The 12764-nt window shown below is 39.3% G+C and overlaps 1 protein-coding gene across 8 annotated transcripts in view; it reads left to right on the top strand.

The window, feature by feature from the left end:
- map4k4 (mitogen-activated protein kinase kinase kinase kinase 4) overlaps positions 1-11879 on the top strand; it is an 88084-nt gene extending 76205 nt beyond the window's left edge. For all 8 annotated transcript variants that reach the window (XM_067515050.1, XM_067515049.1, XM_067515048.1 and 5 more), the window contains 8 exons: positions 473-640; positions 1035-1178; positions 3329-3463; positions 5763-5863; positions 6136-6285; positions 6595-6754; positions 7052-7191; positions 8986-11879. In XM_067515050.1, the coding sequence (XP_067371151.1) occupies positions 473-640; positions 1035-1178; positions 3329-3463; positions 5763-5863; positions 6136-6285; positions 6595-6754; positions 7052-7191; positions 8986-9069 (1082 nt within the window). In that variant the 3' untranslated portion in view covers positions 9070-11879. The remainder of the gene's footprint in view (positions 1-472; positions 641-1034; positions 1179-3328; positions 3464-5762; positions 5864-6135; positions 6286-6594; positions 6755-7051; positions 7192-8985) is intronic.
- Positions 11880-12764: the final 885 nt, after the last annotated feature.

Below are 12764 nucleotides of genomic sequence, written 5' to 3'. Positions count from 1 at the left end.
AGCAATTTGAGAGAGATGCGGTGGTCCACTTTGAGACACATACAGTACCATAATACTATGATACCATGGCTGCAAAGGTATTCTAAAGCTGGATAGTGTGATATGTATCCCAATTTCTATAACAAATGAGAAGTGTTATCGTATCTGCCACTCGCAGAACAAAGTGACTGCTCTAAAATGAAGTAGAGGTTGACCACAATTGTCCCTGAACTTCCCATGACCCACTTTTCTTTTAGAATTGTCTAAGGATATTGGTTATATCATTCTTTTCCAAACTTTCACAGCCTTCAATTTGTTATTTGTTTTTTTTTTAAATGACCATCCATCCTGTGCTTATGATTAGCAAAATCAAATGGAGGAGCTCCAGCCCCCCTTCTAATGTGAACTATATGACAGATTTTAGTCATGCCCAGTTAACTTTACATCCTACAGTGTCCTATTTTTAATATTTATTTTTATATTAACATTTTAGGCTATAGCAATGATGCCCGGCTGGCTGAGGCACTGAGGGCTGACCCATCTCGGAAGGGCTCCGTAGTCAATGTTAACCCAGTCAATACACGTCCTCAGAGCGACACACCAGAGATCCGTAAATACAAGAAGAGGTTCAACTCTGAGATATTATGTGCTGCACTCTGGGGTAAGAATGAAAACAAAAAACCATTAAACAAAATATCTTCTTTTAGAAATTAACGTCCGTTCACATAGCAAACGTCTGTCAGTCACAAGTTTTTTTTCAGTTAATATGATTTGTATTTTCTATTTAACACGTCATCAATTCTCAGAAATCGTCTTTGCTTTTACATTCACTATAAATGTGATTTTAAATTTAAATAAATGGGTTTTAATCATGCTGAAGTAATTTTTTTTTTTTTTTTTTTTTTTTAATTTAAGCTAGAAATAAAAGTTGTAGCTATAACGGTCTTCACCATCTGGTGGCAGCAAAGCCTAAATGAAGCTGGTCTGTCTGACAGTGCTTCTCTGGCTGTGGTCAGTGTTGTCATCCCCTAAATGTGTGTGTTTGTGGTGTGTAGGAGTAAACCTGCTGGTGGGAACAGAGAGTGGTTTGATGCTGTTGGACCGCAGCGGTCAAGGAAAAGTTTACCCCCTTATCAACAGGCGACGTTTCCAGCAAATGGATGTGCTGGAGGGACTCAATGTCCTGGTCACTATATCAGGTAAACACATGATCTTTCTACGGCTGTAAAAGAACAACTTCCTGGCTGATTCATGGCTACTGGACTTCTTTCTTCTTAGAAGCATTTATCTACTTTTCTAAATAGTGTGGGCAATTAGAAACAGACAAACTCTAAGGACCCAGGTGTATCCTCCAGAGTGGTCATTCTTTTTACACCTGACCTGATCCCAGCTGGCATGAATCAGCTTCCAGATAACCACACTTTCATTTACTCAATAACGTAATTCCTTATCGTAACATCCCAACCAAAGGCCAACCCTTAATGTCAAGACCAATTCACACCTTCCTCATCCTTTTCTCCTGAACTGATGATACCTGCCTACCTCTTTTGATTGTTGTATTTGACTATACAAAAAAAAAGCAACAATGTGACCAGTGACCGAGAATGTTAAATAAACAGTACAGTAACAACAATAATTTCATTGGATGCACACTTGGCTCAAGTACTCCGCTTAACAATTACAAGACAACTAGCCTCAAACAGCCCTTCACAGTGATAAAGAGGCAAAAGGTCTTCAATATGCCACAGCAGCCTTAAAACACTTGTTTTGAACCAATATTTGTTCACACGCTTACACACGTTGCAGCCATATTGGTCTTACTGGAGTGAAAAACAAATGTCAAATAACATGGACTGAATGCAGTTTTAAGTAAATAATGGGACTAAAAAACAGGTTTGTCTATTCTGCTGTGCCAGCTCATAGTGCATCATACACTGTCAAGATTGTGTCCATTTGAGTGTTTCATCAGGTCTACTTCTGTTTGTGGCTTGTGCACATTTCTGCACACACCTGCAAAAGTGCTAAAACCTGCTGCATCCTATGTATTCTCAGACAGTTCTGTATGTGGTTACATAAATATTTTTACAGGTTCCAAGATTTCTCAGATTGTGTACTTCCTCAATTTAACACGGACACTAAAGCCAGTGCATTCAAAAGTGTCACAACAGATATTTTGAGCTGAACGGATATTGAGTAAGTGTCTGCTCGGTGAGACCACGACATGCGTGCTCCTACTGATATAGTATTTCATGTTGGAAGGAAGCACTACAGAGAAACATGGTGTTGCTATAGTTCGATGAAATCTGTTTGCGTTGCTTCCATGGAAAAAAATGCGTCATGATAAGCGGTACTTTGTGAGAGGCAACATTTTTTTTTCTCTCAGGTAAAACTGACAACATCTCATCTTATGAGGAGATGACTAGGAAACTGAAACTTACAGCCTTATATACTAAATACTGAATTAAATTCTTTTCTGTGTTTAAAGCTTCTTCACATACTCAAGATTTTTCATGCAATCAGTCAAAGTGGTTGGCGGCACAGCAGAAGTGAGCTGCTACAGTTAGAAACAGAAAAACTCTAAGCCAACTTATAATCAGAACGGTGGCCTGGTGGCTCAATGGGTGTAGCTGCAGGATCAAATCCCAGCCTGCCCACCATGTGTGTCCCTGAGCGAGACACTCAGCTATTGCTGCCCAGGAGCCCCTCCTTGGCTGCCCACTGCTCCCCCCAGGGGGGATGGGTTAAATGCAAGGAAAGATTTTTATTGTATGTATGTGTAATATGTATATGTGCTCAATGAGACAATTAAGAGTCAACATTTCTATCCTAGTATCCTAGAGCTAAAAAAGCATAATTAGCATGTATGAACAAACACTTGACTTCTTTTGTACGTTGTTTTGGCTCAACTTGGCCCACACTCGATCAACAACTTCCAAAAATGTTGCAAAACACTGCAGAAGTATAGGATGGACTAGAACAATCCCACTATAGGGCCTTCTAAAATGTGACATTTATAGTTTTAAGATGAAAATGCAATCAACTGTTGTATGGTAAATAAACTGGGAATCATTGTCGGCTAGAAAAAAATCTCAGTGTAATTATTTTGTGTGGCTTTCAGCATTACACTCGATTGTCTACGTTGGTAGAAGTCAAAACTCTCCTATTGAGAACAATTATATTGTGAGGCCAACATATTACAACTTGTAGCCTATGTTAGAAAATATGCAGATTAAGTCAGATTTCTCAGTGAGTTACAGAAACATTAACTGCAAAAAATACAAAGAGTTATTATTATTTACTTTTTAGAAGTTTGCCTAGAAAATAAATCTGTCTGATCATTTTTTACTAGGTAAAAAGAACAAACTCCGTGTGTACTACCTGTCCTGGCTGAGGAATAAGATCCTACATAATGACCCAGAAGTGGAGAAGAAACAAGGCTGGACAACTGTAGGAGACCTGGAGGGCTGTGTCCACTACAAAGTTGGTAGGTAGCATTTTCAGAGCTGGTTTTTAGATAGTCTCATAAAGATGCTCATTGCAAATTGTACAATTATTGGTTGTAAAATGTTTGATTGTATTTACATATTAACAGCCACTGACTTTGAAATATATTACTTTTTATATTTATTCTTTCATTAATTTAACCTATAGATTAACATTACTAACAGGTGAAGTGAGCTACTTGACATTTTAGGCAGCAAATACGTAGCCTACAGGTGTGGTAGAAGTCCTTTAGCTACTTGATCACAGATGTCAAGGGCAGCTGTTGGGCACCTGTAAATATAGTTTGGCAGCAGGCCCATAGACCATTAATTCCAAACAAGTTGGGAAAACATTCTAATAAAAATAGAATGCAATGATTTGCAAATCTCATCAACTCATTTTATTCACAATAGAAAATACACAAAATATCAGAAGTTGAAACTGAGAAATTTTACCATTTCATGGAAAATATTAGCTCGTTTCGAATTTGATGGCAGCAACACATCTCAAAAAAGGTGGAAGAGGAGCAACAAAAGGCTGAAATGATTTGCCACAAATCAAAAACAAATGGAGCTTTTGACAACTAATTAGGTTAATTGGCTATGGGTCAGTAACATGACTGGGTATAAAAGGAGCATTTTAGAGAGGCAGAGCCTCTCACATGGAAAGATGAGCAGTGGTTCACCAATCTGAGACAAACTGTGTCTAAAATATTTTTCAGAATTATATTTCAGAAAAATATTTCTCATTGTAAAATTGCAAAGACTTTGAAGATCCCACATCTACTGTTTATAATATCATCAAAAGATTCAAAGAATCTGAATTTTTTTCTGTGCACATGGTACAAGGTCAAAGGACAAAACTGCATGCACATGATGTTCGGGCACTCAGGCAGCACTGCATTAAAAACAGGCCGGATTCTCTACTGGACATCACTGCATGGGCTCAGGATCACTTCCAGAAATTACTGTCTGTGAATACAGTTCACTGTGCAACCCACAAATGTTAGTTAAAGCTGTATCATGCAAAGAAGAAGCCATATGTGATCCAGAAACGCCGCTGTGTTGTCTGGACCAAGGCTCATTTAAAACAGTCTCAGGTAAATTGGAGAACTGTTTTGTTGTCAGATGAATCAAAATTAGAAATAGTTTTTGGAACCCATGGACATCATGTCCTGCAAACTAAAGAGAAGAGGGACCATCCACCTTATTATGAGCGGACAGTTTAAAAGCCTGCATCACTGATGGTATGGAGGTGCATTAGTGCCTATGGTGTGGGCAGCTTCCACATCTGGAGAGACACCATAAATGCTGAAGGTTTTAGAGCAGCATATGCTTCCATCCGGGAAGGCCTTGCTTTTTTCATCAAGACAACGCTAAACCACATACTGCATCCATCTCAACAGACACAGTTGTGAAAATAAGAGGGGATGCTACACAATGGTAAACATCACCCTGTTCATGGAAACTATTTGCTCATTTTGCATTTGATGGCAGCAATATCCCTCAAGTTGGAAATTTCTCAGTTTCAACATCTGTTATGTTGTTTATGTTGTAAAACTATAGGTTGAGATTTGAAAATCATTTCTTTCCTTTTTTTATTTACAGACTGTGTATTCCCAAATTTTTGGCATTGGGTTATAATGTATGTGTGGAAAACACTGAGTGGGTTCCACAAATCTGAGAATACAGAATTAGTTTAAGCATAAAAAAACAACAGCAATATTTTCTGGCAATGTTAACTAAGGAAGACGTGTTTGAAAAGAAATAAAAGGTGCAGTATATGACTTTGAAAATATATTTTGCTGAAATAAGGCTGTTGAACTCCCCAGGAATAAGGGCAAACACAAGTCTCTCTGCGGCTGAGATCCCAGTGGTCTCACCTGGCAGACCTCTCACAGTGCTGAGTTCTTCATGATTGTGAGATCCTGATCAGATTTATAAATCTTGATAAACTGACCACGTCACATGGTTCCTCTGCTCACATAGACCTACTCTGTTTTCCCCTGTTAAAATGATTGGCAGATACTGCAGCAAAGGGAAAATCATGCTGTACTTTAGTGTAACCCTAACATAATATCGATACAGCTAGTACTAATGTTCCTTCATTATCAAAAGTAACAATGGTCAAGGAGTATAAGCAGTGCAAAAATGTACACCCTCTTAATGTATTAATAAATTGTAATTTTGTACTACTTGAATGTGAATTAATGATTATATTCTTGCAATTTAAAAACAAGGGGCTGCAAACTTTTGCACCCAACTCTATTTGTAACATTTCCCTACTGATGTTTATTGCAGTAAAATATGAGAGGATCAAATTTCTGGTTCTGGCTCTGAAGAATTCAGTGGAGGTCTATGCCTGGGCACCCAAGCCCTACCACAAATTCATGGCCTTTAAGGTTAGTAAAGTGATGGGCTTAGACTGTTTCACGTGTGGATTTACTATTTTGTTAAAGACAGCAGATACATATTTGACATTGCTAGTTTGTAGTTAGGAGTAAAGAGTTGTATTATTTGTGTTATTTTAACTAGAAAGTCACTTAATAAAGTTTGTACAGCTTGGTTTCAGTAGTGAGGATCTCTGCCCTGGCAAATATTTACTGATCAGATACCCCCAAGTCCTGTTGGCTGACTCAACAAGAAGTATTCTTTTCTGACCTGTGTTCCTCAGTCTTTTGGTGACCTGGTGCACAAGCCCCTGCTGGTTGACCTCACTGTGGAGGAAGGTCAAAGGCTAAAGGTCATCTATGGCTCATGCTCAGGCTTCCACGCTGTGGATGTTGACTCTGGAGCGGTCTACGACATCTACCTGCCTACACACGTAAAAACATACAGTATTAATATCTTACGTGCATGTTTGCTGGTGTCGTAAGGAATATACCTTATCAAAGTGGTACATTTATTAATCAGCCACTGATTTGAGACTCAAGTTTCAACTCATTTTAAAATCAGGATTCCTTTGGCAAACTTTTAGCTTTGCTGCTCAGTTATACTTGTCAAACGGTGCAGTTAAATAATTCCCTTACATTTTGAATCCTAATTAATATCTAAAATGACTCTGGCCACATGAGATGTAATGGAGGAGATAAGACGTGAACCTATGCCGTGTTGGTGTTGTGTGTCCTTGCAGATCCAGACCAGCATCCAGTCTCATGCCATCATCATCCTACCCAACACAGATGGCATCGAGCTGCTGGTCTGCTACGAGGATGAGGGTGTATATGTTAACACTTATGGACGCATCACCAAGGATGTGGTGCTGCAGTGGGGGGAGATGCCGACCTCAGTGGGTAAGTCACAGGAAGGAACAAAAGCTCCACACACCTGGGACATCTGCTTTTAGCGGTATTTTAGTCTTAATCTTCAATTCACATTATTATGTGTAGGTATAAAGTGATATTCATTATGTAATATGTATTACTTCCTCAAATATTTAGCACATCTCCTTTTCATGTTTCTTCATAGATCACGCAGATGCTTTTGAACCTGTAACATCAAAAAATCTTAACTTTGATGTCTGTCTTTAAAGATGTCATTTTAAAAAATATAACAGAAGCATTTTGGTTGACTGTAATACCTTTGTGCAGCCTACATTCGCTCCAATCAGATCATGGGTTGGGGAGAGAAGGCCATAGAGATTCGTTCAGTGGAGACTGGCCATCTGGATGGTGTTTTCATGCACAAGAGAGCCCAGAGACTCAAATTCCTCTGTGAAAGAAATGACAAGGTGAGACTCTTCATATCAGTACTGGTACGGGCTGCTGCATGACAGTGGAGAGCGGCAGGGGGCACACAGCTGACCCACAGCACGAACTGTATGAAATCTAAGAAATTATACTAATAAGAAAAAAAATGCAGCCTTTTGTTGTGCATATGCACTGTTGAAAGCAGATTAGAAGCCTGGTTAGGCATTTACATGGCAGAGAAAGCTGGGTTCTCCAGAAGAAATCTACCCAGAGAAATGTGGTTTCCCTAATCCCCAATTTCAAACACTAGTTTTTACATGACAGTTAAGAAATCAGCGTTCCTGAGAAAGCAGACTATAACCTGGTTACTATAACTAGTTACTAGTCCATGTTAAGCCTCTGATACTGCTGTCAGACATCACTGCAGGATAACCGCGAGGATACAGAGTTGTCTGATACCGTATTCCAATTAGGTGTTAGGCTTATTGTGCAGTCTATTGCCCAGAGATTCTTCCAGTTTCAATTCACGCAGCCTGTGTTCAGCTCTTTCAGTTGAGGAAGTAACTGGAAATTGCTCCAGTTTCTCTTCTCTAAACTTGTTACAGATAGTTGCATGGGTTTCCTGTTTACATAGGAAAATGTGTGTAGCACGAGGGAAGAAAACACATTTCCACTATCCACTCATAATAGCTTATATTTGGACATTACATTTTTTTTTTTTTTTTTTTTTTTTAATAAAGCAGCTTGCTCGAAACTCGTGTAAAATTACTGTTTAAAGCTGTTTTTCACAATTATATCTTAATCCTTATTCTATCCAGCTCTGTTTTAGGATTTAGCAGTTAAAGGGCAACTTCAATTTTTAACTCTTTCTCTGGCTTTAGTTTAGGTTGTGTATATGTAAAATAATGGTTCTAAATTTCCCTCTGACTTTTCTGCTTCTATTTAAAAAAAAAAAAAAATACAACTTTTCATCATGTCATCTGGGGGAAGTTCTGGAAAAGCAGGTTGACTATGATTGCAAACTCCATAGTATAAGCAACAAGATAACATAATCACAACTTAAGGTTGCCTTCAAGTGATGTCATCTGGAGGCATTTGTGATATAGTGAAGTTGTAGGGAAGTTTAATGGCATTAATATACTTGACCCGTGAAAGGGAACAGCCGATGGGAAAAGAGATGTACATGTACTAATCAAACTAGAACCAAAGCAAGTTCTAAATCAGTGAGGGCATCCTTTAGCCTTGCCTGTTTTAAATAACTCACATTGGAGTGTAACCTGTTTCCACAGAACTAAATTTTAGTTATATAAGCATTAACATAACTAATGGATATACTAGCTCCAGTACAAGCTAGTATTACATATGATATTTGGCTTGTGACTGCATGTCATGAAACAGTGTATTCTATTATTTTGTCCACCCAATTTAGCGTATCAGTAAGGGTTGGCTAAATGACAATCTCCTGTCTGCACCTCAGTTTAACTGCAGCACAAAAACTCCTTAAAACTGAATCAACTCCTTTGAGTCTGAACAATAAACTTAACATTAATGACTTTCATAAAGGAGGATTCACTGCAGGACTGTTGGATTAGACAGTTTTACAACAGTGTGGTAATGTATTCATCTATATCTACAAAAGCAGAGTCACCACATAGACTCAGTGTTTCCCATATCAGTCTGTATTCTACACTACATTACAAAATAATAAAGGAAATCACAATTCAGATAGTTGATCATGATGGAGATTCAGAGATTGGCCACTCCAAGTTCTAATTCAGTCTGTAAGTATGATCATACCTTGAAGTGAAATCTCAGTGTGTGTGTGTTCTCTTTAGGTGTTCTTCGCCTCTGTTCGGTCCGGAGGTTCCAGCCAGGTCTACTTTATGACTCTTGGGCGAAGCAACCTGCTCAGCTGGTAGAGGTCCACATCCCACCCTCTTCCTCCTCTTTCTTCTCATCCTCCTCATTGTCCTCCACTCTTGCTAACACTGGATCTCAGAACCCACCGTTGACGTCTTGTCAGCCCTTGGACAACCTCAAGAGAACGAAAACAACCAATCAGCCCCTTTGGTGCAGTCAACCACAATGGCTTTACCTTCCCAATGGAGCTGCAGCCTTGCTTCACCTGAGCTCAGGGGCCAGCTGTGACACAGCGATAACCGGTCACACAGTCGTCAACCTCTGAAATACCCGAAGTGACGACTTGCATACAAAAATAAATCACTGATAGTAAATGTTTGAAAGGAAGTAGAAATAAATTAAAAGTGAATTCAAAAAAAAGGAGGCAAATGACTTTGTTTCACGCTCCATTTTCTTGGTGCTCATCAGGTTATGATGGGAAAGATTTTGTACCTCTGCATCATTTCCATGCTCCTGGGCTGGTCAGTAAGCTTGAGGATTTCCAACTACTAGTACTGCTACCACTATTATTAGTACTGCTACCTTCTGCAGGTCTGCCTGTTGTAAGACTGTTCTTCCTCTGCCCCATGTACCTGCTCCCCACCGTCATTTTATGAGCTTGTCATGGGGCTGGTGGGGTCGGAGTTTGTTGTATTAATGCTACAGTAACGTGTGTAAATGTACTTATGTTTGGTCCAGTTACTTCTGACGTGCTGGTTGGGACTGTAAGCCAGTGGGAAATGATAAAACCCTGAAACTGGTGACAAGCAAGCAGGAGGGGCTAATATTTGAGGTTTTACTGTTAAATCTGATCCACCCGACTGGAGGATGGTGTGTGTTGTAGGAGTATAGTGTTGTTCGGGCAGGTGCTTTAAAAGACAGGGGTGATAGAGAAAGCAATGTTGGCGCAGGTGAGTTTCAGAATAGTATTTTTTTGAATTGTTAATATTATTCCTTAATGATAAGTGTAACTATGTGGAGTTAAACATGTCTCTTACTTTGTTTTTTAAGATATATACACACACACACACAGTCCACAGTTTGCTTGCTTTTACTCTGAACCCACAGAGTGTGAGGTGTTTATCTAAGAAGAAAGTGATGCGGATACAATCCAAAAAAATAGAATAAATGAGCAGTATCTTATGTACAATAAAAGTTCATTTAAGCTTCCAGATAGTGTCAGTGGTCATGTTTTCCCCCTCAAACATGATGACTTAAAATCAGCTTGAGAAGGACGCAATGCCTAGAGACAGTCGAGCTGCTGTGAATAGTCGAATATACAGGGCATCCAGAAAGTTTACCCAGCATTTAACTTTTTCTACATTTTGTTGTGTTACGGCCTTTTTTCAAAATGTATTAAATTCATTATTTTCCTTAAAATTCTACAAACAATAACTTATAATGACAACGTGAAATAAGTTTGTTTGTAATCTTTGCAAATGTATTAAAATATTAAATGAAAAAAAAAATCACATCAACATAATTATTCACCACCTTTGCTTAATACTTTGTTGAACCACCTTTAGCACCAATTACAGCCTAAAGTCTTTTTGAGTATGATGCTACAAGCTTGGCACCTATTTTGGGCAGTTTCTCCAATTCTATGCAGTACGTCTCAAGTTGTATGGGGAGCATCTGTGCACAGCCACTTTCAGATCTCTCCAATTGTTGTTCAATTAGGTTCAAGTCTGGCCTCTGGCTGGGCCACTCAAGGACATTCACAGAGTTGTCCTGTAGCCTCTCCTTCATTAACTTGGCTGTGTGGTTAGGGTTATTGGTCTGTTGAAAGAGAGTCTCCCCAGTCTCAGGTCCAGAGTGCTCTGGAACACGTTTTCATCAAGGATGTCTCTTTACATTGCTGCATTCATCTTTCCCTCGGTCCTGACTAGTCTCCCAGTTCCTGCTGCTGAAAAACATCCCCACAGCATGATGCTGCCACCACCATGCTTTACTGTAGGGATGGTATTGTCCAGGTGGTGAGCGGTGCCTGGTTTCCTCCAGACATGGAACTTGGCATTCAGGCCATAGATTTCAATCTTTGTCTCATCAGACCTGAGAATTGTGTTTCTCATGGTCTAACTAAGGTCCTTCTCTCTCAATCGCTCAGTTTGGCCAGCTGGCCCGCTCTAGGAAGAGTCCTGGTGGTTCCAAACTTCTTCCATTTACCGTTGTTGGAGGTCACTGTGCTCATTGGGACCTTCAATGCTGCAGAAAAGTTTCTGTACCGTTCCCCAGATCTTCCTCTATACAATCTTGTCTCAGGTCTACTGACAATTCCTTGGACTTCATGGCTTGATTTGTGCTCTGACATGTACGGTTAACTGTGGGAACTTATATAGACAGGTGTATGCTTTACCAAATCATGTCCAAAGAAGTGAATTTCCCACAGGTGGACTCCAGTCAAGTTGCAGAAACATCACAAGGACAATCAGTGGAAATAGGATGCACATGTGACGTGATTTTTTTTTTTTTTTTTTTTTTTTAAATAAACTTTAAAATATCTCAAACAAACTTCTTTCGTGTTGTCATTATGGAACATTGTTTTTAGAATTATTAAGGAAAATAATCCATTTTGGAATAAGGCTGTAACCTAACAAAGGTTAAGTGCTGGGAAAACTTTCTGGATGCTGTAAAGTAAAAAGATGATATTGGTGTGATAATGTAGAGGAGAGAGTCCTGTATGTGTGCACGTGCATGCGGTTGGAGAGTTCAGTGTCATCAACTAATTGAATTTTCATGGCAGAGGCAAGTGCATGGTGAGCAGGTTTGTTTCAGTAGGAGTTTTTTTCCCCCCCTGTAAGGTGGCTTCCTATTTTCCATTTCATTATTTCCCACATTAAATTTTCTGTTCTATTAATGCAATGCACTGTCAAGAATGTAGAAAGACTTATTACTGTGCAGTGCTCCAAGGCATGAGATGATGTTTTTGCTTTGTATCTTGTCACAAGTGATCGACCCTAGATGTTCAGCTTCAAGTTAAGAAAATTAGAAGCTGCAACAGCCTCTACATCAGGTGTGTAATTTTTCCATGATGGTGAAGGATTTGTTTTGCAGCTTTCTCATTGCTATAAGAATCCAAGTGGAAGCTAACACATCTAAGTTGAGAAGGGTTCCAGATATCCTGCAAGTCTCTGTGCATAGATTAGCTACTCTTTCCCATCAATTAAGGGCATAAACTTAATTTATCACTCCTGAATCTGGATTTCAGTGTTACTGCAATGAAGTGTCACAATACAGCCAACGTGGAGCAGAAACTCTCCTCAATGGGTTGTTTACTGAAGAATGCAACATGCATTTTTGGGAAGAAACTATTCTGCTAGTTGTGCTGTCCACTTCCTGTTTAACTGTTATTTAAGTTGAAAATAAGACTGAGCAGCAAACTGCAATTTCAATCTTCTTTAGGTCACCTGCAGGACTGGACTTTCCTCTGTTTCCACAATGAAAGACTGACCATTATTCATAGTGGGAGAAGTGTGTGTAGGGGTGGGGGTGGGCTGTGAGTGTTCTGACTTAATGTTCGAATGTGTCTTCACTTAGCAAGTTGGGCATGTTTTCCCAACACAAACACACACAAGCAGTTTTGACATGTAAAAGTTACTCAGTAATGCTTTTTGTCAAACTTTTTCCTCCCCTCATATGGAGAAGCTGTCTAGACCCTAGAGCCATGTTGTCTGAGGTCTGTGTGTGCAGTAGTTCCCAGTGTGTGTCTCCTATT

This window comes from Channa argus, chromosome 9 (assembly GCF_033026475.1).
Source record: "Channa argus isolate prfri chromosome 9, Channa argus male v1.0, whole genome shotgun sequence".
In the NCBI taxonomy this organism is placed as follows: Eukaryota; Metazoa; Chordata; class Actinopteri; order Anabantiformes; family Channidae; genus Channa; species Channa argus.
This window is presented reverse-complemented; position numbering and strand designations above follow the sequence as displayed.